At 45.4% G+C, this 26,973-nt stretch overlaps 1 protein-coding gene across 2 annotated transcripts in view; it reads left to right on the top strand.

The window, feature by feature from the left end:
• PRDM16 (PR/SET domain 16) overlaps window positions 1-26,973 on the top strand; it is a 350,362-nt gene that overhangs the window by 275,721 nt on the left and 47,668 nt on the right. For both annotated transcript variants that reach the window (XM_030018556.1, XM_030018558.1), the window contains exons 4-5: window positions 16,905-17,039; window positions 26,586-26,688. In XM_030018556.1, coding sequence (XP_029874416.1) covers window positions 16,905-17,039; window positions 26,586-26,688 — 238 coding nt within the window. The remainder of the gene's footprint in view (window positions 1-16,904; window positions 17,040-26,585; window positions 26,689-26,973) is intronic.

Raw genomic sequence — 26,973 nt, 5'->3', positions numbered from 1 at the left:
TTCATTTGACACTTTGCTGTGGCTTTCCATCTGAGCAGTTACCTTAACAACATCATTCTGCTGAACTGTCTTTTGACCCAGAGATGGTATAAGATCCGAGTTGGAGATTTTGCAATGTTGTTTTTCAGCGTATTCAAAGGGCAGATTTATCGTTAGAATCAATTCCCTGGAATATATCATTTCATAAGTAGGTGAATTGGCTTGGGGTAAAGTTCATCCAGGCGGCACTTGGGACTGTGCAATTTACCCTTGTACTTCCTTATAACTAAGATTTCAGTTTGTGATGCCAGACAAGATACTTGTTTAGTTTCAGCTGCAGAGAGGTCAAATCACCAAGCCTTAGAAGGAAATAATTGAATCAGTCCTTCACTGGTCATAGTTTTGAAAAGAGGAACAAGTTTTGGCTTGAAGAATTCTAACGCTTGCTTTAAAAAAAAAGAGATTTCCGCATTTTTGAGTGAGAAAGGGTAATAGTCAAATTTCTTTGGAGGATGCAAATGCCAGAAAAGGAAGGTAATTGTTCTACGATGGTGTATGGAAGTAAAAGGTCTGTAGATAAGAGGCTCCCTGAGCCAAGAACCGTGCATGTCACTTCTCCTTCTAGCAAACAGCGTAACAAACCATTGTCTTGTACCAGGGTTCCCTGTGACTGGTACAAGAAGTAACAAGCAGTAGTAATGGGATAAAACTGGGCAGTGGAACCAGGCTGTGGTTCCTTTGCCTCCCCCTGGAGCGGCAGAGCCTGCTGGGCTGGAGCCATTTAAAATGCTATTGGAAAAAGGGCTGGTGAATGTGTTGCAGAGAATAATCCTCTTCTGGCAGGGGGATGGACCAGGTGATCCAGCAGATCTCAGTATTATGGTTCTGTAGCAACCCTCGCAGCGCTTCAGAAATAGAAACACGATCAGCTCAGGGATGTCACGGTGTCTCAAACATATTAGAGGTGCCAGAGTGTGTGGATAGCGCTAGCCCAGCCTCCTGGCTTGCACACCTTCATTATTAGGGCACTCTTCCTTCAGGAGGTGTCAGAGACAGTGTGCTGCTGCCACTGGACTGGCAAATAGTTTGTGGGTCGCCTGGTGTTGACCCCGACACCTTTTCACCTTCAGATGTCATGTGCATGAAGTATATCCGAACAGGTTCATGCACCTCTTCTGGATGTCAGATAGTTCAACTAGCAGCAACATTACTGGTTCCGAGATTTTGGTGAAAAACAAGCACCCCAGAATTTCTTTACAGTTTGAGTAAATGTGTTAGAGGGCAAAATGACTATGTTCACTGTGTAAACCTGAAGGAAATTTACTTTCCTCGTTTTGTTGATGTGTATCTGTTGAGTGAGAATGATGCTAACTTGTGGGTAGCTGTTGCGGGGGGGGGGAGCTCCTCTTCTGTAAAAACACTTTTATATCTTCAAATAAGAAGCGACTCCAAAAATGTTTTTTTCTGGTGGACAAACAAACCACTTGAGGCAAAGATGTCCATCCTGGTGTCCCCAGTTCTCATTTTAGTGATGCTTGGCTTGAAGACAAACCGTGTATGAGAACTACAAATTGAAGAAGTTCGCCTTCAAGATGTAGAGTATACGAACAGTCTTCATCTGCCTCGGGAGGTGAACTAGCCCAGGAGCAGATTCTCTAGAAGCTGGAAGGGCTCTGAGGATCTGCTTCCCTTACCTTGCTCTTGTTATTCAGCAAATATCCCTGTGCTGCAAGGCAAAGGGACGGAATAAGCCTGGATGCTTCACTGCTCGCTTCTCCAAGCCCAAAGCTGAGGAACTGCCTCCCTAACCCCCCAGTCTCCCAAACCAGATAGCTGTCCTCCTTGTCCCTCTAGCAGCCCAAGGCAAGGTGAGCAACTGGTTATGGATTCTCCTTCCCAGCGCGCCTCTGAGCCCCTCGGAGCCCCCGCAGGTTTGTGCCGATGGGCAGCGTGTCGTGCTGTGGCCGGTCGGCTCTACCGTCGCTGCCCCTGGGACCTGCCTCTTCTGTCCTGCCCGCACTACCTGAGCATCCCCGAGGGAGCAAGTCAAGGACCGGACCTCACAGAAAGAATCGGTTCTGCCTTTGTGCTGGGAAGGTCTCTTGCGATCTTGTTTGTATATATTCTTAAAATAAATCAATAGGCAGCTTTTATGCAGGATGTAGCTCAGCGGGGTAGGAGCCTCCGGTGCTGCTGTGGAACGGGTGCACAGGCTTCATCGCCTCATTTTTGCACCTTCCTTTGGTAATGTTTTCGGTAAATATCAACTATAAAGAAATCACACATTTCAGCTTTATGAGAGGTGAGCAGTACATTGTTACTACATCAAGAGAAAATTTCTCTTTGGCTTGGTGTGAGATGGCTGCTTTGTTTTCAAAGCTCTTTAAACAGGGGTCTGCTGTTCCTGTTTTTGATCAGCTGCGTGGTGCAGGAGGGAAACCTATAATATCCTTTCATTCTTTTTCTCAGTGCCAACCCAGTTCACAAACTCATCTATTTCACACCTTCTAAAGAGCACGAGAATAGTCTGCAAAGCAGCTGCCTTACTCATTTCTGATAAGAAAGGTTACAAGGACTGTGCTTCCTTGTACGATTGTGGCACCTTTGGGGGGGTTTCCTGTGTAAATGAAACCTTGGTGCAGCTGGGCTCACGGTGGTGTCAGCTGGGGGGAGGGTAGTGCCTTGCTTTGCTTTAGGGTTTCTTTTTTGGGTGGTTGTTTTTGGTTTTTTAAATCTCTGTTCTGAAAGTGTAAGGGCATGGCTGAAGCTATGGTAATATGCACCCTTTTGGCCTGTAAATTCAAGGCATTTAAAGCTAGTAAGTGGAAAAGTACACACTTCCAGATGAATATTCCTAGACTGCTTGATTGCCATTATGTATGCTGACATGAAAAGGAAGGAGGGATAGTAATCCTCTGTATTGGGCGTATCCTTGCTGGTAAATTTAGTGCTAGAAGAGCGTGATACCTGTCTTACTCAGGGCTTGCCTTCTCTTGCTTGCTTTGCAACTCTGAACCCCACCTTTGGCAGCTTTTTTGCTGGTGGTGCCCTTCTTCCCACAGTTGGGTCTAGCTGACACGTGGGGTAGGACGTGTCAGTCATGACCAACCTGGGGCTCGTTTCAGCAGTACCTAAGGCAGGGTGCTCGTGCACAGATGCTTCTGCATGTGAGACAGAAGCTGTGGGTGAAGACAGAAGTGAGACCAACACGGTGTTTGTCGTTGCATGGATGTAACTGGCACCAGTCACGTACAGAATAAAACCTCAGGTCCTTTCCTACCTCTTAAGACATTTAACAGCTTGGTCTTGTTGCATTGCTTATAGCCTACCCTGCCAGTAATTTTGATTCCCTATACTTTTGATTCCCAGTAGTTTTAATTCCCTGACAGACAGTTTGATTTGTGGTATGCTGAGGTGTTCAAAACGGGGCCCAACCACCAAAACCAGGTGGTGGGATAATTCCAGATATTGAGCTTTAAGAATAAATAATTCTCTTCTCAGTTTTAGGGAGTGAGACACAGAAGTTGTAGCCATCAAGTATACCACAGGACATGGGCTTAATTATTTGGACATCGGTTATCTGCATCTTCCTGTTACTTGAACTTGGGCCATATATCCCCAAATCTATTAATTAAATGGAAAATATGTGCTATTTCAGGAACCTCAGCTCTCTGAATTCATTCACCTTTCCCTGGGGTACCTGGATAATGGATGTTATAATTTCTTTCATATATTATTAATGATCAAGGATAATTTGAGAGCAAGGGGTTTGCAGGGGAAGGGAGTGGAGCTGCCAGGACTGTCAGATGACGGTCTGAATTCTTCCTGAGGAAGAGGCTCATAAGAGGCCATGAGACAATGTTATTTCACCTGGATCTTCTCGTCCTAGATCCTTCGGCGGACTTTGCTAGCGCTGTAAAAAGGCTGGTATTTTGTAATTGATATTAGCAGTATGAATGGGCATTTGAAGTCTCTGCTACTTTTTTGGCCAGAGTGTAAAATGCGGCAAATGGTTTTGGCACTCAGTGCTGTCAATAAATCACTCTGAAGAGGTCTACATGTTAGTGGTGTTCCACAACTCCATTCCCAAAACGTTATTAAAATAAAGTTGCAGTAATAAGAAATGATTTAAAACAAGCAGCAGTAACCTCCACACATACTGCTCTAGCGAAACACCCAAAACACACCTAAGGAAGCCGGTCAGAATTTATTTTTAAGGTTGGCTGTGTTTTCGTTACAGCAGTAGCACCTTTTGAGTATGAATAAGGGGAAGGAGCCATTTTCTTTGCTTTCGCCGTAATGGATGCTGCCTGTCTTGCCACTTTCAACGTTCAGGGTAAAGCCCCAGTTCCTGGAAACAAGTGATTAGTACAGGACCTCAGGTTTCTTAATTGCCAGGTGCAGGGAACCCCAAGGTCAATCAATTACAGACAACAGATCCAGAAAGCGAAAAGAATCCATCAGCATTTTTGTCATCTCATGATTTTTAAGACAGCTGTGTGATTTTGAAGTCTAATTTGCAGAATTTGCAAAAAATAACTGTTTTGTACTGCATATATTGCCCTGTACCCGAGGATGTTGTAATGTTCCCTTTAGCTCAGTCAAAAATGGCTCATTGTAACTTTTGCACAGAATTGTTCATTTTCAGTCCTCAGCAGCACGTATGTGAGTATTTCTAACAAAGACCTGTGGGGAACTGGCATCTCCACCGTGCTGCACGACTCAGCCTGCCGAGGGACTACAAATACTGAGCAGGCAATAAGGAAAAGTGCCCAGAAAGAGAGCAGTCAGACTTCCTTGGGCGCCTTCCTATTTCTTCGGCACTTTCGCACCAAGAATCGGGTGTTTGTAGGACAACATCTACCATTTCCAAAAGGCATGCGTGGCTGTTAAAAGTGGCAAAATTCCTCAAGACTGAGCATTATCGAGATGCATGTAACAAGCTTGTAGAGCAATGAGGCAAAGATTTGAAGTCTTACAAATCTGTTCAAAATAATGGTGAGCCAGATGTTTTGCTTAGTGAGCGCTCTGGAGTCATCAACCTCCACACTGTGCCGGCGTGGGGGCTGCTGGGATTTTTGTCCTGTACGACAGACCGGTGTACTGTTGGAAATTTAAGAAGTCTTGTGCGTCGGGCTTTGCAGTGCCTTCAGCTGGATTATGGGAATTGTTCACTTTGGAAAAACAGCAAAGCTCATTTAGCTGGAGGACTGGGGAAAAAAGTCTGAGGAGAGCTGTTTGGGGAGCTGTGTCTCAAGTGGTAAGAGGACTCATAGAGAAATTACCATCAGAAAATGTTCCCGTCTTAATACAATAAGGTTCTGTTTGGCTTCTGTGCCTGCGTTTGCTCCCTTTTGCCAGGAGGGCTGCCCTGGTCTTCCTTCCCCTTGGCTAACTGGCACTCTTTCATCAGAGCGAGCCATTTTAGCACCGCATCTTCCTTTTGAAATACTACCAGGCTAATCAGACCCCAAAGCATTTTGTATCTCCACAGAAGCTGGAAGACGCTAGCGAACTGTGTCTGTTTTAATCCCTTGGAACAGCACTGGAAGTTCAGCCCTGCTGTACTTCTGCTCCCTCTTCCTAGTTAAGTGAAGTGAAATGTCCTGAAGCTCTCTAAATCCTCATCTGCCTGCAAGTAGTCTCTGTCTTTTGTTTATCCAATGAAGACTTCTCTGAAGTTCCCGTTTATTTTTCATCTATTAAGCTTTTAGAACTTTACTATTTTTGAAAATGAGGCAAAATGAAGTAGAATACAAAAGTGTGATGTCTTGAACTCTTTCGGGGGGAGGAAAACTTGGAAGTTTGTGTGTGTGTATATTACAAAGAACTGGAAATCCCTGTCTTGACTTGTGTGTACAATATCTGAAGCAACCCTGTGATTTGATTCAAGCATAATTTTTTACAGTTTACTGTTTAATTTAAATCAGTGTGGTATGAATTACGTTACTAGTGAGAAATGAGCTTTTGTTGAGATAAATGCTTGCCATCATCCTGAAAGTCGTCTTCTGTTTTGACATTTTTACTTTAAGTTTTTCTGCGTGGTGATTAGATGGTGCTGTGCAAGCTTAGCTGAGTGCCCTCAAAGAGGATGAGGGTGGGAGAGAAATACAAGGGGGTGGAATTGGTTTTGTGCATCAACAGGAGCTGGCGTTGGTAGCATCTTCTTTGACATCCTGTGTTATTCAGGGTTATCTTCTGGGTAGCAAAACTACACCTCCACAGAGAGAATATAGGGAGCGCTATGTACAGGAGAGGGAAAGCAGAGCCGGTGTTGATTTTTCTCAAGAGTTCTCGGCTTCTCCTCTTTACCCCTTTGCACAGAACTTGCTCCGCCACATAATCAATACAGCGTCTGAAACACTGTGGTGCCTGTTGCATCAAGCTGCTTTGTAGAGCAGGAGATGCCTTCGTGGAGATCATATTTAACGAGCTCTGTAAATGGTGTGCTATATAATTATTGCTGCTGTCGGTTTCTCCTGCGAGGCTTTGTATTTACGGTCAGGTCTGATGTACGTTCAGCTGGAATGAATCTGCTGTGCTTGAAAGACACATCGATGACACTGCAATTTTGCAGACTTTTTCTCCTTGTGCAAAGCTAACTGACACATAGGAAATACTCGCTGGCTGTTCTGTGCTGGTACGTAAGAGAATAGCAGTTAATAATGGGCAGACCTTCAAAAGGCTCGGTTGGATTCAAACAGGCTCGAGAAATTCAGCCTCGCTCACAAAGCTTGTGTGAGCTATCCAGACTCCTCTGCTTTGGAAATTGAACAGGACGTTTTGGTAGAAAACAGCCTTGTTTCTCGTGTTCTTTAGATGTGGTGGAGAAAAGAATGAGAAGGTTATTTTTCTGTGACAAAAGTATGTCTCAGTAACAGCCTTCCCTGCAGCTTGCTGATATTTTTCCTTCAGATCCTTCATGAAACCAGATAATACGGTAGCACCGCAGCAGACTCAGAAACGCATACACCAGTGGAAAATTTCCACTCCAGATGTGTGGCTTGAGTGGGAGTGAAAGTTCAAAAACATTTTGTTCTTTTAAAGACCTGAATCGGTCTCTCTCCCGTTGGCTGCGGCGGCGTGCTGCCTCCCACGAGCCGGCAGCGGCACGGGGCTCGGCAGCGGTCGCTCCTGCCTCTGCCCGGCATCACGGATCCCGCCGGCCCCGCTGCAATCCAGCTGGGTTGCCTCACGCCCGAGGTTCTCCCGGCTCTGCCTCGGTACTGGTGAGACAGCAACATGCTTGTTTGACAGGAGGAGATCCGTAAAGATTTCTTTTCCTCTCCTCTGAGTTTTCCCAGTGTTTGGATACGCTGGGCTTTTGTCGCAGAGCCCGTGGTTCCTGTGCGCCCGGCCGTTCTGCCGAAAATCCGAAAGTCTGCTTGCAGACAGGAGCGAATGTGGATGCTGAGGACACTCCTGAGGATGGCCACAGAGCCAGTTCACGGAGCCGGACAGTCAGTCACAGATGAATCAAGCTCCCTGATCCTGCAGTCGTTTGAGAGCACTCAGAACTCGAACGTGGAGTCCCCTGCACCACGCGCGTACGAGTGTTTTGAAGACGAGGGCCCGAGTAACTCGCTCAGGGTGGTGGCGAGAGGTCTACCGCACACGCGTAAGTTAAAGCGCAGGTAGAGGCTTTCAGGGAATAGCATTTTCTCTCCTTATCGTCTGGCATTTTTGGGGATGGGAAGCTGACTCCCGGCTGTGCTGGAGGACCGTATGTTTGGACAAGAAATTTACACAAAGAAAAGTAGTTCTCGCTGAATATACTTAGAGCTTTTCCTGTGGCCCTAAGCTGGGGGCAGCAAGCAAGTTGGGTTTGGCTCAGCTGCTCTTCCCATCGGTTTTCAGTGCTATGACCTGTTTTTGTCTGACACGTTTCTCATTAACTCTTTGTCAAATCACCAGGAAGCCTGCTTAATTGCAGGCAGAGTGCTGAATTTATGAGTTCATCTAGGCTTCATGTCTACACATTGACAGAGGTGTTTCTCTGGATGAAGTCTTTTTCTCTTCATTTTGTGGCAAGAATGGACTTTCTGTTTCAGTTACTTCTGAAAGTCATAAATTGTAGCAGTCCCTCCCTCCCCTTTATTTAAAAGAAACACAACAAAACTTCATGGCAACAGTTTATTGCTCTAAATCAGCTTGTGGGTCATTAAAGCAAAAAGGAAAAAAAAAGGAAAAAATCTCCCTCTAACTCCTGCCAAATAAAATGTGTACATCAGCCAAACTGTCAAAGGCAGATCCTGCAACTATGGGATGAGAAGGTTTATTACACTTTCGGCTTCTGGGGAGGGATGTTATAGCAACAGGACGCTGGGTCACTGATGGCAAACTCATGGTTGCTTCGTTTCTTCATGCACACTAGGAATCCATTAAGCTAACTGACGACAGATCCCTAGGCATTCCAGTCCTACAGCACACCTCTGCGGAGGCCAAATGTTGGACGCTGCCCATTAAAACGTGAAAGAAACAACCCAACAGAGAGCCCACAAATTAGAGAAGCAGGAAACCTCAAATGATGTGCAAAAAAAATTGTAAACGTTCAAGAGAATTTTTCCATAACTTTTGCTTCATAACTCAGCATTTCTGATGTTAATAAATTATGAAACAGAGCCTTTGCAAGATCAATGAGCCTTTTGGATTCCAATCCTGAACGCTGTTCAGCAGACAGCAGATGAAGCTGCAAAGTGAGTCCTGGAACATGACAACAATTTCCTTTTGGCTGGGTAGAGATGAGTCTGAACCACAGCCACAGCCAGCGTTCTGGGTCCAGATCCAAAATTCGTGTCTCTCCAGTGGGCCAGTTTAAACCCCTGTAGTCCAAATGGACATGAAGGTGCATTTGTTTTAACCAGATAGACTGACGAGGAGAAGGATGGGGACTTCGGAGTGGGGAAAAGATCGCAAACATCTCAGCAAGGCAAAATCATGGCACTGTTGCTGGCAAGGAAAGGGAGCGCAGTTGAGAATACTTGGATGAACTGTTGGATTTGAAGACAAAAGTGATGGGAGGTGCCTTGGGTTATTAATAAAAGTATATACTGAACTCACCATCTGCAGCAAAGGGAAAAAAGATGAACTTAGTTTTTTGGTATGTTCCATGAAAAAAAAGCAATGAGAAATCCATGATTGGCTGGGTGGGATAAAACGGAAGACTGATCAGAGGGAGATGAGGCAAAGGAAGTGCTCCCACAGTAATTAACTTTATGAGAATGCCCACAGGCTGCAATCCAGATGAAAGCTTACTTTTCCAACAGATCTGCAAGCGCACATGTCTGTCCCAGGCCGCCTGTAGTTTAACTTGGCGAAAAGGTAAGGCAGACAGAATGTGTTCTTGCACTGAACATGGCTTTGCGGGGCAGTGATCCTGTAGTTCAGATCTTAGACAGTCAAGAAGGTGAAGTGCGTTGCCCTGAAACCAACTGGAATATCAGCACGTAATGGTTTTAGACTTGCAAAAAATGTTACCAATTACTAATTACAAATTTCTTTTCTCTTTTCCTCCCTCCCTTATCTTTCCCCCTTCCCCCCCCCCTTCTTTTCCTCTCTACTACCTCACTTGATTTCAGAGCTAGCCTGAGCGCAAAGAGCAAGCCTAAGTACAACTATTAAATTTCAACTCCACCAAGTCAGACTGCTGCTAATTACGCATGATTTTCTGTTGGGTTTTTTCTTCCTGTGGCATCTTTTTTTTTTTTTTTTTTTTTTTTTGCTGTTGGTCCTAAATATCTGATGTCAGCCTTCATCTGTCCGGCATATCTCTGGATGAATGGTCTTATGATTAAAGCTACTGATTAGGCCTTGGTAGAGATGAACTTAGTTCTGGTCTTAACTGTGAATAAACAGTTGCTTTAATAGAGCTAGATATGACTATTTTGATGAGTACATCCCAAATCAGGTGACTGTGGTGAATTGAGCCTTCCAGCAGTCCACTGCGGGATGAATTCCGCTGTGCTTCCATTTGCTGTCTTTAATTTACCCATAGATAATACTAGTTGCCTGCCTTTTCTTTCTCCATTTGATCTTCTTCAGAGCAACAGTGATCTCTTGGTGCTGGTCACGCTGCTTCTTCTTCTAAAAAACATATAGAAATGAATTATTTATATGCACTCCAAAAGCAAGCCTTGAAATAGAAAATCTTTTTTGTTACTGACAATGACTTGTAAACAGTTGGTTTGAAGAATTTCAGCAGAGGAAATTTCTGATTTCCTTCTGGTCTAAACTGGAAGAAGATGTGGTGAAAGGTTTCAGTTTGTTTTTCCGGAGTTTTTTTAAGGTGGGGGGAAGAGGGTCTTAGAATATTATCCTGTGTGTGCACATTTGACAGAGGAAAAAATATATACTGCAGGTAGTAATTTGTGATCGCTACTGGATTTCTCAGTATTTTTTAAATGGTGATGTAACCTTCATATAGAACATCAGAAAAGAGCGTGAGTGTGTGAACTTGGTCTTTAATTAGAGGTGTCAACCACAAAGAGCTGGACTCACTCAAAAATGCCCCTACTCTGTAACTGGTCCTGCAGCACTTTGTAGGATCAGTTGATTACGCATCCTGTATCTCACTGAGTCTGAGAAAAATCATCCTTTCCAGACAGTTTGACACTTTGTGAGACAAATATCAAAGCATCCTAGTAAATTGACATTTAAGGTATTTGCGAACTTTGGAGATATCACCTGTATTTTTACTTCAGCTGTGGGGGAAAGGCATATACTATGTGTTTGCAAATACTGATAATTTTATGGAACTATTGTCATTTAAAGGCAAGATTTATAAGACTAGCCTATGTTATTGTAGATAGTATCTTGCTTTTTTTTTTTTTTTTTGTATCTGCGATAAATTGCAAGTATCTAATGAATACCTAAGTGTCAGGGTCTAAATAACTAGTAGTTTAACCTATACTTACCTTCCTTTGCTCCTGGATTATGGGCACACAGAAACAAATGCTATTATTAATCAGGCAGATAACGTTCCTTGAAAATTAGAAAGCTAGAGAAATCTAGAGTTACAGGGGTTTACACCAAGTAAAACTGTAGACGAGCCGTTCTAAACAACTTTACTAATAATCTGTTCCACATCATTACATCCTGTTGTGATTGGTTTTTACTCGTTCCTGATGAATGTTTCTTGCTCGGAATTAGCGAGCGAGTGAAACTGCAGCGCATGGAAGAAGTGAAAGTTAGTCAGGTCTCTCTGGTGTGCATAAAAGGTAGCACAGCTAAAATGTACAGGTTTGAAGGAGTTTCTGCTTCTGTGTCGACGCTACGGGTGGCGGTGGAAGCCCACCCTCTGCCCCTTGGTGGCAGGTGCAGTCTGAACGCAAAGGAGGGGACGTCGTGCCAGGGAGGCACTTGCAGAGGTTGAGAACTTGATCCCGCATGCCTTGACTCCCTCTTCAGTGGCTTAATTACAGGCTCAGTATTTCCTGCCTTTATGTGCTGCTGGACAGTGATGCTTCCACGGTTCAGGGATGTGACGACGGAGTGGTACTCCTCCTTTTCTGGTGTGTTTCAGTTGCTCGTACGTTTTGCAGTTCTTCCCAGAACTGGCCAGCTCCACGTGCAGATACTCCACCGCACGCTGCACTGCCGCGATTACCATCTTAGGGTCAGCCCGTCTGCTCCAATGCAATTATAGTGTTTCAGCCTCAACTGTAACCTCTCATCAGTGGACTGCCCACTTGCTTCTAGCCTATTGCAATTGCAAAGGAAAAACGTGTTAGCAAAAATCCTAGGAAATTCCCTAGTTAAAAATATCGCCTTTTACTAATATATGTAATGGGAGAGGAGAACTCGCGTAATTACTTTACTGTGGTTCAGCTGGCAAGTGATAACTTCCTGCTGTTTAACAACAGTATTGCTGGTAATACTCTGTCCGCTCTCTTCTACCTCTAGAACATTTATCTTGTTTTCCAGCTCTTCCGATTTCAAAGGTTCCTTATGGATAACAACAGAAGCAAGCCATTCTATAAGGGATAGTAATATGCAAAACATTGTTCAGCGATGCTGCTGGGCCTTAGTTTGTGATACCTTGTTCTATTTATGGAGTAGAGTGAGTGTGTGTGAAAAACATGGGCTTAAGTTCTCAGGGTTTCATACAACCTCCTTTTTTCTCATTTTGATCTGTGAGATTTCACACCCCCTGTTTGGGTTTTAAAGCTCCACTCAGATAAAACCACAGAGTTTCAGGTGATTTCTAGCTAAGACAGGACCTCATTCTGAAGCAGAGCTGTCGAGCCTTGTGCAGCGGCCCTGCAAAACAGTTGGTGAATTTGAGCTGAATTCTGGGTTTTCCCAGAGCTATCTGAGTGTCTTCAACCAAACTATTCTACAATATGAAAGAGGGGTATCTGTAAGATACAGCTATGAAATAAAATAGAGTATTTGTGTAGTCCTGGAGTTTGCCAGATCGTATTCCCAGGGTGACTTGATTTCACTGATTGCTGCTGTATAAATTAATGGTACTGGGAGGTTAGTGGGCTGCTGCTTATTCAAACCATTAAAAACTATGTGCTATATACCCAGACTGTTCAGTGGCTTCAAATCAACAGCTGAACATTGACGATTCATCTCGGGTTTGTTTTCCAGACAATTTCCATGGGAGCTGTTATCACTTTCGGTCTAGGTGTATCCCCCCTCCTGCCCCTCCGGGTGCTGGCTTGGCTAGTCACCTACCTTAGCTAATTTGGGGTCAGTAAGGCCAAGACAAGTGCTTTAATCTCAACAACAGTCAACAGCTTTAGTCAGCCTCCATGTTCCTAGAGGTTCCCTGAGGTAAAACAGAAGTTATATTAGCTTGACTAAACTCAGTAGAGTTTTTCAGCCCACATGAAGAACAGGTTTTTTTGTTGTTTTTTCTTGCAGAGTCCAAACTACCTCAAATGGCTTCCTGTGACGTTACCGCCGTATATCAGACCTTTGCTATTACAAGTCGAGCTCAAGGGGAGGTAATCGAGGGCATCTAGAAAGTACCGGTTATCGAGAAAGAGTCTAGTTAGGGAAGAGTAGGGGCTTCGGTGGGGTCTCCCTTCCTCTCCCAATCACTGAAGAGTAAATTCGGCACCTCCAGGTGGTTCTTTGGAAAACTTCAGGTCCCTGAATAAGTGCAACTGATTTTGAGGGGAGTGTCTACAGTAAAAAAAGAGCAATCACACACACTCCCCAAATCCCTTTGCATGCGATAGGTCTTCGATTTGATTCATGTGTATTTAACTTTTGGCATACATCGGTGGTTCCTGACTGGCTTTTCTCATCGTCCTTTACTTTGGCATGAGACCTAACCTCGGCGGTCCTCCTGCATTCTGGCAGATGGAGGGTTAATGACAAGCGTACAGTTTTACACGGCCACTGTGGAAACACTGCTTATGGCCGGACCCAGATCTGTAGGTGTTCCTCCCCGACGTAGCCCTGGCCACAGCAGTTCACGCCTTCGCAGCCCCGGGGCCAGCGTGGGACAGGGCAGGGGAAGGGCTCCGGCGCTCGAAGGCCACCGAGAACCTGCAGCAAAGCGCAGCAGCTCGTCTTTTCAATGTGGGGAGCTGGAAACCCCGCTGCTCCGTGCTGTGAAATGGCTAGCTCGTGCTGGGGGGGGGTTCAGCTCTTGGCTGCGTTCAGTAACACGTTTTAGTGATCCGAGACTCGTTTGCCCAAGGAAATTCCTCCGTTGCCTTTCTTTTTGCCCTTAGAAAAGGGAACTGTGTTTATTGTGGGAGAAGCCCTGGTTATGGTAGAGAAGGCAACTGGGAGATGAAGAGCCAGGGGAGCGCTGGGGTGGAGGTGTTTAACCAGTGAGTGATGAGAAGTGATGGGATTGAGTGCGACTGGCTCGGCGGGGCTGTGGGGACTGAAAAGTGAGTGGGGAGCGAGCCAGGGCTTTGGCAGCGAGGAGACCCGGTGCCGGCTACAGCGGAGGTGGGAAGGAGGGAGGAGAGAGACGGTGCACGAGGAGCGGGGACCGAGGCTCGTCCTGGCAAGGGGACAGGCACGGGGGACTTGAGAGGTTTGCAAGCTCGGGAATGTATACTGGGGCAAGACAGGGAAAAGATGCTAGGGTTGATGGGCAAGGAACCTGGGATTTGGAGAAAAAAAAAACCCTGAGTCCTGGAAGTTAGGGCTGCCTGGCAAAATGCTTGGGACTGGGGCTCAGAGGCAGGGCTGGGTAACTGGGAATTAACTAGGTGGCATGGAGTGAAATCCATGGAAATGGGCAAAAGATTTGTGTTTACTGCCCTGCAGTCCTCTTGAGTGCCTGAATATACATCATTTACCCTCTCCTCTACCACAAAGTCTCTGAGACTCGAGAGCAGAGAGCCTGAGAGCTGCTGAGGGGACGGGGACTTGCTGCTGCCGCTGCACTTGCACGGCTGCCGAGTTTGCTGTGGTGCATCACGAAACCTCCTGCAGTGGTGAGCCACGTGCACGACGTGTAAAAACACAAGGAGGGATTGCTACTGTTAGAGTTTGCTTCAAAAACAAAACGAACAAGATGAAAATGAAACAAATGACTGAGAATTAGCTCACATAAACCAGAATTTGCTAACGTAATTTTAACAAGAGCGCCAGCAGAAAATGTCTTGCAATGCAGTTTTTGACTTGTGAATTGCTTATCGGTTTGGACAGGGGAGCTCTCTTTCATTTACCGAACCTGAGTAGATAGATCTGCTCTAGAAATTAACTGGGGCAGTGTGGCAAAGGACATTGCCTGTGCAACTCCTGCTTTATTTACTCAGGAAGCTGGAATGTGAGGCATGAACAAGGCAGGGTTTTTGTCCAAGAGGAAGGATGATGTTTTGTGGCCAAGACAGTTGAATTGAAAACTAAACTCCATCACTGCTTCTGCTACTGTGTTCTGGGGGAGTCACTGAAGCCAAACTTGCCTGAAGTGGTCACTAATTGTATATGCCTCATTATCGTCGTCTGAATGCCCCACTCGAGACCTGGGACTCTAATCCACAGAGCTGCCGCCAGCGTCAGGTGAGATGGGGCTCTGCTCCGGGTACTGAACGTGAGCGGTAACCTGAAAACATAGGAACATGCAAGAATTCTCCAGGTTGCAGTGTCCATCTCTTTGTCTTATTTCTTGAGCTATAAAGCGAGTTTATTAGGAATGCCTCACAAGAGTATTGTGAAACTAACGGACAATTTGGGTGCATGGTGTTGCCGTGCGTAGTATTTGTTTAAAATCCTTTTGTGCGTTATTCCAATGCAGCTCTTTGACCTTCTAGACTTTACTGTTATTAGAGACAGAGCCTATCCATTTAGCTAAATACTGACGTCTAATTGGTAAGCAACTGCTAGAGTGTTCCCAAGCAGGGGATTAATGAAAGTGAACACAGGGAGGGTTGTTTCTCTCACCAGTTCTGTCCCAAATGCACCCATGTTCTGGGAGAAAACGCAGTATTTCAGTGAAGCTTCGGTGCCATATTTTGATTAGGAAGGAAGAAGCCAAATACTAATAGCATGATTTTCCCTTCGTCCATTTCAATACACGTAGCTTGACAAAACAGGGTTAGTGCTGGAGGTGAGAGGCCAGGGTATGTCTACTGGGACCGGTGCAGAGAGGTGGGAGCTCTCTCGGTGATGCTGCAGGCTGCTTGGCTGGGCGGCCAGCCCGGGCTGGTGCCGGAGGGTCGCAGAGCCCATGCTGGCATGGTCCCGATGCTCCGCGGGTGTTCGGAGCTGGAGAGCGAGAGTCTCGGCTGATGACGTCGCTCCGAGATCTCTCAGCCTGACCTTATACTTGATTTGTTGCTGTCATCGCCATGTTTTAATTTTTCCCTTCCTTTGTTCCTACCTTTTCTTTTTTCTCTGTCTTGAAATAGATGGGAAAGTATTATCGTATCCCATGAGATTTTGAGAGAATTAATTGCTAGTAAAAGCATGTTAAGAGCTTTTGATGACTGAAGTAATTTGCAATGACACAGGGTCTGGTAGGGGTGGAGGGAAATCTAAGTCTAGGGAAAAAAGGAGTTTCTGTAATAATAAGGAGGCCCACTTATGAGCGGAGTATAGTCTTGCCATACTTAGGACTCAAAAGGCTCTTCCTCATTTTGGTGGTGTCCTGGGTAATTTTTAAAATGTGCTTTCTTGAGTGAGTTGCAAAATGGATCATCACAGATGTTGGTATGGAATGCTGAGCGTCTTTTCTGTTTCCGTGTCATCGAACTTCCTTGACTGTCTTAAGAAGGAAGAAGTGCTAAGTCTCTTCCTGGTAAAACACTGCTTTTCCTTAGACCACAACCCTTTAATTAACCCTTTTTTTCCACACCTGGACTTTAAAGTGTTTGGGGGTTTTTATTTGGAAGGATTCCTCTTTTGCACACTAGCCAAATTTTATTTCACCTTCAACCACGTGGATCCTCTAGTGTCAGTGAATTTCTAGTGTTGTAGTTATATAAATGAAAGCATCATTTGTTATAGCATTTTTAAAAACATAACTTCACAGCACTGTGGAAAGTGAACTGCTTTGAAAGTTTACTAAAAAAAGGAATACAATTTTTTATTTATAATAAAAAATGATCCTGCGTGAAAGGATAGAATAGATAATGTGAAGATGGAGCCTTGTCATTAAAATCGGTATAGATTGGAGAAGTTATCTGCTTTGATTAATTAAGCTGGTGTGGCTACTAGAACTGCATGTTTGTCTCCATAACAGTTGCAATTCTGAGCCTGTTACTCATGGACAGCTCTGATGCATGTCCTTGGAGGTTCTGCTCACCAGGAACTTCAGATTGTGACTAAGAATGGATTTTAGTCTTGTCATAAGTCTCTATTAATTATATATACCATCCAGCTTTCTCCTTTCTATTTCTTGTTTGGAATCATGCATTGCAAATAATTCTCTTTTCTTTCTTTCTTCTTTCTGTAGCTGTCGTTTAATATCAGATGACCCATGTATTTCTTCTTCTCCTGTTCTACAGATTGCCGATGACCTGGGAAATGAGAAATTCTGTATTGATGCTAGCCAGAGTGGAGCTGGGAACTGGCTGAAGTACATCCGCGTGGCCTGTTCCTGTGATGAACAGAATCTAGCCGTGTGTCACGTTAACGACCAGGTAATGACTTTGGCAATTACTAGGCTGCTGTGCTCACCTCACCACTTCAACAGATGCTGGGGTGGGTTGGCCAGAGGATGGTGTATAGTGGCAGCACCGAATGGAAGCGACTGAGGGATTCGTCTGTTCAGCAGCGTTGCTGCGGCGTCCCTGAAATGATCTAAAACCCCTGGACTCGTGTGATCTTCCAGTCCCTGACTCCTTTTGTGGTGGGAAGATTGTGTGAAACGTTAATGCCTGGTGTGAAACATAGGTTACGTTAACAGAACACAACGAGACAAATGGAAACCAGTGGTGGGTATTTCGTTCCCATCAAAACTATAGAAAGTTCATGGTACCAGTTGATAGTGCTGGGTAGGGAGTGTGATTCCAAGCTGTAAACTCAGTTGTTGTCTGTATTTAAGAGGGGAGTGAGAATGGGAGATGGTTTGGGAGTCTGCTGAGGAGGAGGAGGAGGAAAAGTAAAAACGTAATAGGCATATTACAGAAGTGCTGGTGGAGCGGTCTCTAGGTGGGGGGGTGGGCGAGGGATGTTACATGGAATTAATAGGATTTTGATAACATTAGCTAATGTTTGTAAAGTTCTTTGAAGCTTAAACCCCAAAATGGATTCAAGATGAGCAATCCAAGTTGGGAGTTTTACAAACCTCAAATTGAGTACAATTCAAATATAAGTTACTGTTTCAGACCTAACTTAAATGAGAAATGCAGTCCTAATGTTACTACCAGTTAGCAAACAGGAGGCATATTTGGATGCAGACAAAAAATGAGCTGAGGATGGAAAACTACACTTCTAATAAAAACATTTAAAAATCTGTAGCTGACAGGGAAGCTAGAGTGAATCTGAAGCAAGCTGGCTCACGTAAAACGAGAATAGCTCAGGGTGCGCCAAAATGTGAGCCCACTTTGTGAACTTAGTTCCTGTTTTAAAGTGCTTTTAAATAACTTAACTTTGGATGCAGAAAAAAAACCCAACCCAAAAATATCACAAATGGTCATGATTTAAGCAATCTAGAAGAGATAGAGGCACAAAGCTCTAAATTTCAGCCTGCTTAGTTAAAATGAGCTGCTGATTGCTTCAGTGCCCACTTGCCACTACTCACAAGTGCTCTTACAACAAGGAGTATTCTAACCAAGAGCCAACATTTATCATCAACTCCTTGTCTTACACTGTGAGCTGCTGGGTGCTTTCTGTGACACACACAAGGCTGCTCCTGTGTCTCAGCTTCACAGAATGACAGGATAAATATCTTGGGGGCCATTACATTTTCCCTCACCTGTTACGGAGGTCTTTCACCGTCCTTCATTCTGCGCAGAAAATACTGGTTTGCAGGAGTCTGTGCCTGACCTGGCTTCCCTTCTGTGCATCCTACAGCTTGTCTGAGCACACGCTATTAGGCTAAGGGATAGCTTTTTGGACTCCCGGAAGATTGAACAGGACCAACGCAGCTGCGTATGCTATCTAATACTTTCCAGCACTTTGCACCTAACTATAGCTTTAGCCAGCTAGGTATGTTCACTTCTTAATGGTACAGTTTTGCTCAACAGTCTACGTAGGTGACTCTTGCCTAGCATTCATCCTTGCAAAAGGGTAGTGAAGCTCGTACCGCAAATTTTTACCAGCAGCAGTGGAAAAGCACAAATATTAAAGGAATAGAAAACCCAAATATTTTGAATTCGGGTTTCTTAAAAAAAGTCTTAGACTGGGGAAAGAAACTGAGTTCATACAGGTTTTTTTTACATGAATGCCCATTTCCTCTTTTTAAGATGTTAACTTGTACACTGCTGGCTTTCCCCACGTTCTTAGAAATGCTTAGATTGAGGACTACATACATATACAAAATTGGCCAGAAACCTGAAGGCTGTATCACATTTTATTCTAAGCCCAGTCCACTGCGTGTCCTTCTGTCCTTGTCCCTCATCTGGAGATTTTTGGTTGTGCGTATTTTTAGTGCATGCAGCAATCTGATTGGAAAGAACAGCTGTTTATCATACACACTCATCTTTTCTTTATTTTTTTCTCTGTAATGACCACTCTTTTACAACTTCTTAATAAATAAATTTACTAAAAGTCACATATAAGGGAGTGGGTAGCAAGCAAATGCTTCTGCAGGAGGAAGAAAATAAAAAGGTGCAGAATATAACGAAACAGTAGCAAAGCAAAATGTTTTCACCCCCTCAGCCTTCTTTCCCAAAAGATTGAAGAGTCTTAGGTCAGGCCAGCTGGTGGGAATGAAAAAATCCAGTGTAAGAAGCAGCAGATGATGGTGATTGATAACTAGAGGCACTGGATGCTCTGGGGGGGAGGAGTGAAGTCAGAGTAAGGATATACTATTTCCTAAGCTATTGATTATGACAGCCTATGGACTCATTTGAACAGCGGCAGTATTTACAGCAATCAGTGGCACATTAAAATCTTTGTGGAGTCTTGTATTATTATTTATAGAGGAGACAATTTAACCATGTTTGTTCTGGAATTTCCTGTTCGTTCCAAGTTTTCTCTCACATCACTGCTACACAAAACCAAGTCTCACTACTTTCTCTCCTGGAAAGATTCTGGCGTTAGTTGGTGGTTACTTCTTTTATTGAAACTGATAACAATTCTTTGGGATTGTGAAGATTCAAAGGATAAAGGTGGCTGTGAGTGTATTTGGTGGTCACGAAAGCTAAGAGAGTAAGATGAAAATATAAATAGAAGAGAAAAATGTCAAACAGTCCATAAGCATGTATGTCTGCGAGCTGATCCCTGTTTTCATCAAACTCAGCAAATTCATAGTTCAGAAGTAGCCAAGGGGCCTTTTGGCTACAAACCCCCTGTATGGGAACTCTTAGGCACTCAAAATAAAATTACTAGATTGCAAAATCAAGTCCTTCATCCTGGTCCTAAGAAACACTGGACTGCTAAATACCAAAGCAAAAGTGGCATACATTTTCAAAGATACCGTAGTTAGACCTAGTTGGAGGGTACAAAATTATTTTACACTTCATTACTTTTTATTTAGCTGATGTCAGTGCAAGTTCCATACTAATAAAAAGCAGGGGGGTGTGCTACAGATGGTCTTCCTGCGGATACCGCTGAGTGTGAGCAGTTTTGTTCATGTGATTGCTTCACTGAAGTCAAGGGGATTGAGCTGGATTCCTCGCAGAAGTGTATGTTTGTGGCCAGGGCCATTGTACGCTTTAAAAATGAATCCCCTCATTTTCCCTGTGGGATATATTTAGAAAACTAAAGTTGCGTCGACTTCAAACTTTCCTTCTTGTGCACAAAGCCCCACGCACGGTTCGTTCGAGGGGAGATTCTGCTGGGTGCCGGTGCTCTGAGCATCCTGCGTGAGAGAAAGGAGAGGTCTCGGAAAGCGGAGAGAGATCTCAGGCCCTTACGAGAGTGACTCCTAAAGCCGGAAACATGTTATAAATTTTCAGAGTGACTAAGCATTGCTGATTTCTGCCTAGTCCTATCTCCTAACGCTGCTGGGTTTAACTTTATTTAATTTCATGTTGCTAGCAGGGTACATTTTTTTTCCATAACAGGGACTCAAAAAAGAGGGAGAAAGGCTTTATCATTCCTGTTCAGTAGGCATGCAAAGATTTGGGGTTTGTTTGTAAGTACGTAAAGAAAAGAAAAGCTTTTGCATTAAAAGTTTACCCACAAAATAACTAAGCAGCATTGTGATGATAACAGCCAGCACAAGCTTTTAATCAAAACCATTTGCTTTTCAGGAAAAAATAAACAAGTTTACATGGGGAGATGGTGCTTTGTCCCGTCCCCCCTGTTCTGTTCTTCTTTACAGTCCTGTAACTTGGGAACATTCCCAGGAATGTACAGAGAATTTTCCTGGATTTTTAGTGAAGTACTTGACAGCAGAATCTGGACCTCTGAAAGGGGTTTTTTTCCCCAATTTACAGATTAAAATGCTGCTATTTAGAAAGAGATTAGTTGAGACATTTCATTAACTGTTTTTCAATTGTGAAACCAATTTCCAAATGTAAAATAACATTAGCCAGTTTTCAATATATTTGTTCTTGATAGGTATTTGAAAAGAATAGAAGATCCTTGATTGACTGAGATAATTGTGTTTCTAAAGGAGGACTGAAAAAGAATGGTAGAAAAATGATACGATTTGCTAAATGCCTCTGGAAAATGATACATGACTTCTGCTTGATTTTTTCATGTTGCTACTGCTGCCTTCATGGGGCAAATATTTCAGCAGTTTAGCTGTTCTTATTCAGGAGACTGTAATATTAAACAGAGTATATGTAATAAATGTAATAGCCATGAGCTTGCTCTCAGGATAGCTGCCACTTTTGTTTGTGTTACATATATTGGCAAAAAGAAGGACTAACAGGAGCTACAGTGATGGAAAAAATCGGGCCTCTGTTTAAGAAGCCCGTCTTACATGTGTGTGTATAATAGAGATTTTTGTATGTATTTTACATACGTATTCAGTGACTCTGGTCAGGATTCCTAGGTATGTAATACAACGCCTTAAAAAGAGGAAATAAAAAGCAATGTGGCTGAGTTGAAACAAAGGGAAGGCGATTCCAAAGGAGGAAAACATCTGAACAAAAGCAAAATGTGCAGCCCCATTCTGGCCAGAAATGCACGAGGCCAAACTTTTACGTGTTCACTCCTCCTTGAGCCAGCCAGACACATATATAGGTCTGATAGTTGTCTTAGACGAACAGTAGGGAGAAATATTTGCCTCCTTATTTCATTGGATTGCTAGTGTAGTTAACTATTTGCAAGACAAGAACGGAAAGCAACCACTTTTTAGCTCATTTCGAATTGTCTTTGTCCGTCACTTCTGCTGCACGCTGATGCAATTAGCGGGTGTGTTTTTTGATCTTTAGGTAAACACTGCAGCTGTTTTCTCAGTTCTCTAATGCTCTTTTTTCCCCAAAGTACAAACGCGTTGCAGCAATGAAGCGAAGATAAATAGTAGACATAACTCATCCAGCAGGTAAACAGTGCTGTTTCTTATGAAAGATCCCTAAATAATGAGGTAATACTCGGACGTACTTTTCTCACTTGACGTGTTTCATCTCCACCTATTGCCTTGATATTGGAAACGGTTAAACAATTACTGCATTGTTTCTGAGCTGTGTCTGTCTCAAGAACACTTTTTCTGGGAGAAAAGATGTACAGCTTTGATTACTTTGTGCTCTGCTCTGAGTGAGATCAGCCCCAGAATGTGATTGCGTGTTGCGGTTCTGCATTATCGATACTTTCAGTAATTGTACCAAATTGCTTGGTTATATGCTGCAAAATGTTATAGCTGGAGCCAGCTTTCTATTACACCGAGTTTACATCCACAGAAGCAGTTACAGAGCAGATCTGTATATCAAGCCCAGACGGGAAAAGGATTCCTCTGGGGTTTTTTTGCTTTCCTTTTTTTCTTCTTTCTTTAGTGCCCCGTGCCTAGAATAATTTTGATAAAAATCAAGAAACGTAGTACTTTCAATCATCTGTGAGAGCACTACCCAAACCCTAGTTATATTGTTAACTATTTTGTGGTAGATAAAACTGGCTGGTAATTAGGAAAGGTGCCCCTTTTGTTGTGAGGAAGAAATGATGATGTGTGGAATTTTAATATAAATGATGAACATAAATGATTTATGAATGTAAACGTTCTGATGGATTAGTAAACCTGATCTTTTTTGGCGCACAACAAATAAAAAAGGAAAGGACACACAGCAGTAGTTTTAATTAATTCCGACCATCAGTAGCATGATTGCAAGATGAAGTTAATTATTATAATGAAATGTTTGATGAAATTAATGTGACTCCAGCAGAATCCAACTTTTCCCTAATCATTAATGGAGCTCGTACTATATTTCTTGAAAGACTGTAACAGACATGTTTTTATATACAAGAGGCTACTTTGTTCTGAGAACAAACAGGAGAGGAAAGGAGTTACTGACTGTGATACAGGGGCAACATTAGCCATTTGGTATTGTAATTAATTTAGTACTATAATTCTGAAGGATTTTCCCAATGTAAAATTTGTGAATGTATCTATGAACTAGGCATAGTAACCTTTTAGATTGTGGTTTGTATTTTAGTGCTGATTTGGTTTTGGGTTACTAGCTGAAAGAGAAATGTCTGTTAATAGCTATTTTGAGTTCTTTTCTTTTTTCTCTTAGCTAGCTGCCAGTGACGGCACATTCCCAGTTCTGTTTTTCCGAGTCAAGCCCTAAGCTCTGTGCTTATTCCTAGTCTTTGTTTTGTTTTTTTCGGGCAGGTTTGCCATTAAACTCAGGGTGGTTTGGTCCTGGGAAAGGCTCTTCTCGTTGAACAAGCAGGCAGGAAAGAGGGCTGAGGTGCAAATGAAAAAAAATAATGAGGGAAAGGGAAGTTTTATACCACTTGTAGTTTGCAGGGGGATCCACAGAAATGAACTATCCGAGCCGCGTCAAAGAGTTAAGTGCAGTCTCTCGGAAATAGGTTCACCTCCTTACGTCTATACCTAAGCAGGCATCTCGCTGCCCGTTTTGCGCTGCTCGGGATTTTTCGGCTGAGGATCTCAAAGCGCTGCGCAGCGAGATGCTCGGCTCCTTCCAGCTGCCCGGGTTCCCCTTTTCTGGTTGCGCATCGGCTGGATGGCACGCGGGATGAGGCCGAGATGCGTCTTCGGCGGAAACCCCGGTCACAAACCGGTGGGAAGCGACGGTGAGAATTACGCCAAGGATTCCGGCACGGCGTCTGGGCAGGTGGGGACATCTCGCCTATCGCAAGCAGTCGGATTTCATTTCTCTTCTGAAGCGTTTGGGTTTGCGGCCGTGCCGCCGCTGCCGCTTCGGAGTTCCCAAGGAGGGATTCCAGGGCCTTTTCCGCGGGGCGGCCTCGGCCTGTTTGCACCCGAGAGCGGGGGGGGGGCCGCGCAAGAGGGTCGAATTTGCGGATGGCGTCGCGGGGAGGTTGGGAGCACGCTTCGGCGAGGAGAAGCGGAGGCAGCTGCCGAGATGGAACACGTGGTGCTGACCGTATTTTACCAAAAGGGTCTTTTAAAGGCCGCCCCGCGGTAAGCGGGGGCCGTCTTCCTTCCCTTCCCTTCCCTTCCCCTTCCCTCGCCGATGGCGATCGCCGCTCTCTCTAGCCCGGACCCCGGGCGCTGCCGCCAGGCTGCCGCAGCCCGCCCCCCCCCAGCCCGGGCGGGAACCGGCGGCCGCCGCCGTTCCAGCCCCGACTTCCCTTCCCTTTGATCGGCGCGGCGACCTCCCTACCCCGCGCCCGCCGAGGGAGGCTCCGAGCCGGCAGGACGAACCGGCCGGCCCGCGGCGGGGGACGCCTCGCTATCGCCGCGACGCCCCGGAGCCGCCTCGCCTCGCCGGGAGCAGACAGGTCAGGCGTCCCGTGTGTCCCCCCCCCCCCCCCCCCGCCCCGGTCCTTTCCCTGCCTGGACCCGCTCCGCTCCGCCGGGACCGGCCCCACGGGTGTCAGCGCCGTCGGCGGGCGGAGCCTGCCCCCTGCTGGGACACGGGGGGGGGGTGTGTGTGTCGCCGTGGACGCCCGCGAGTGGCGTCGCGGCGGCAGCGCCGGTTTTCGCTCGGTCCGGAGCGGCCGGGGCTGTCCGCCGTCGGAGAAGCCCGCAGCCTGCCCTGCCCGGCCGGAGCGGGGCTCGGGGTGGGAGAGGCGGGGGGGGGGGGCATAAGCGGAGGGAAGACGGTTTCTGGGAGAGATCGCTGGTTTTTTACTTAACGCAGGGAGCGTTAGTCTGTCGGGGGAGGTTCCCGAGCTCGGAGGCTGCGGGAGAAGTTGTGAGCGGCAGCCGGAGCGAGCGAGGCCGCAGCTCGCCGCCACCCCGGGGCGGCTTCGGCTCGGGGGAGGCAGCGGGCGAAGCCCCGGGGGGGGCGGGCACCTGCTGCTCCCGGCGGGCTCGGGGGCCCGCGGCTTCCCTCCTTCCTTCCTCCCGCTTCCCTGCGAAGGAAGGAAGGAAAGGAGGAGGAGAGGAGGCGCCGGGAAGAAAACACGCATCTCATTGGCACCGGTACCGCAGCCCACGCTGGCGTTTCGGAGTTCTGCGCCTTCCTTCCCTCCACACGGTAGACCGGCAGGGACCGAGCGGCAGCTCGCTTAGGGAATCGTTCTGGGTAAATTGTAGTCGCTGTCCTGAAAAAGTTTCATGCGGTGCTATTAAAGGCAGCGCTAATAAAACTTTGCAGTTACTGTTATCTGGTGAGTTCCCACGGTGTTCTTGCTAGAAGAGGACAGGGTCCAGCGTACTCCACAAATTTGGAAAACATATGGGAGACACCGAGTCTTTCGGATTTCATGTAGTTCTGATCCTCCTCTTCGCCGGTCACGCAAACTCCCACCCTGCTGTTGATTTCCGTCTGCCGCCGTTTTCCGTGGTTTTCCTTGCGGAGGTCTTCACGAAATGCCCTCCCAGTTGCAGTTACTGGGCTCGCTCTCCATGCCCAGAGCTGCCCCAGCCACCACATTGCGCGGTACCCACGAGCAGGGTTCGACTGTGAATACGATTTAGTTATCAGTCGTTACAGGGAACCGGCAAGCTCTCTGCGTGCCGCTACAAATAAGCCACTGTCAGCGCTCTGCTCCTCCCCGCGAACTCTGCCATCTTGTCAGAAGGAATGAGGCCGTTGGGGTCCACTGGCACGTAACCCAGTTGTCACTGGATGTACTGCCATGGTGTCTGGTTTGGGGGTAGAACAGCAAAGATGAGTGTGTCATGTGTATGGACACACGCGCTAATATGTCAATGCCTTGCAACGTTACGCTTCGTTGCACCTTGGATAAAGGGGGGTTCTTTCTCATTGTAATATTTTTGCAAGAAATGCATCCTTAGAGTGCGAGAACTCATTTGGGGTCAGGAAACCAGTGTAAGGCCTAGGTATCCTTTGAACCGTGGTCTACGCACTTTAAATGGCAATGTGAATGGGGCGCACGGCTGGTATGTGGTCTCTGCCCGTGCCTGAAGTCCGTTTCTGTTTCTGGGTCTGTCCTCCGGTGTAATGACAAAGGTACGGTAGGTGAACGGTGCTGTACGCCGTACATTCCGGAAGGTCCAGGTTCTGGGCTTAGACAGGAACTCTGAATGGGGATAAACCGCTCACCTGGAATGGTTCAGATCTTGTCCTTAGGGGTCAGGTCCTCAGGCTCTAGGTGAGAGTAATCTACCAAATAATTCCATGAAGGCATGCTAATTCAGCTCTCTAATCATCAGGCCGATTTCAGCTTAGAGAAGCAGAGACTTAAATGCGTCAATTCCATCAGTTTAATCTTCCCTTCGCTATAACAAATACACGAAGCTTACAGGAGGTAGGGAAAACAATGGGGAGATTTTGTGTCATTTGAACAAGAGAGGCTGTTACCGTAAATACTACTTTATTGCCCAAGCCGCGTGAAACGCTGACACACATAGTGTAAAATAAAGGCAGAAAAAAAGAGCTCTCAGCAGCAATTATTACACAAATCAAGTGACAGCCTCCCCTATTAGCTGGAATAATTTGAGTTATTGGTTAAAATGTAAAATGCAAGTCTTTGCATATTTAACATGTCTCTCAATTTTTGTTTCTGATTCCCAGATCTATTATAAAGTTATTAAAGAAATTGAGCCAGGAGAAGAGCTCTTGGTGTATTTGAAGGAAGGTGGTTATTCACTTGGGAACATGGCGCCCAGCATGGAAGGTAAGGCCTCGTTTTGCTAGATAGGACCTTTTTGCACTTCTCGCCAGCAAACCTAGGAATGTTGAGAACCTCGGTTAGTGCTGAACTGGGATGAAAACCTGATCCGGTACCTGCCCCTTCTGTAACTGTTAATATTTTATGCTTAATTTCACTCTTTCTCTGGTGAGAGTAGCTGTCTTAGTCAACGATAGCAAGTGAGTTTTTATTAACCTCAAGGCATGCAAATTCTCTTTGCTTCTTCTCTTTGAGGAACATTGTGGTTTTGAATATGATGGGAGGTGCCTT

This window comes from Aquila chrysaetos, chromosome 6 (genome assembly GCF_900496995.4).
Source record: "Aquila chrysaetos chrysaetos chromosome 6, bAquChr1.4, whole genome shotgun sequence".
Classification (NCBI taxonomy): domain Eukaryota; kingdom Metazoa; phylum Chordata; class Aves; order Accipitriformes; family Accipitridae; genus Aquila; species Aquila chrysaetos.
This window is presented reverse-complemented; position numbering and strand designations above follow the sequence as displayed.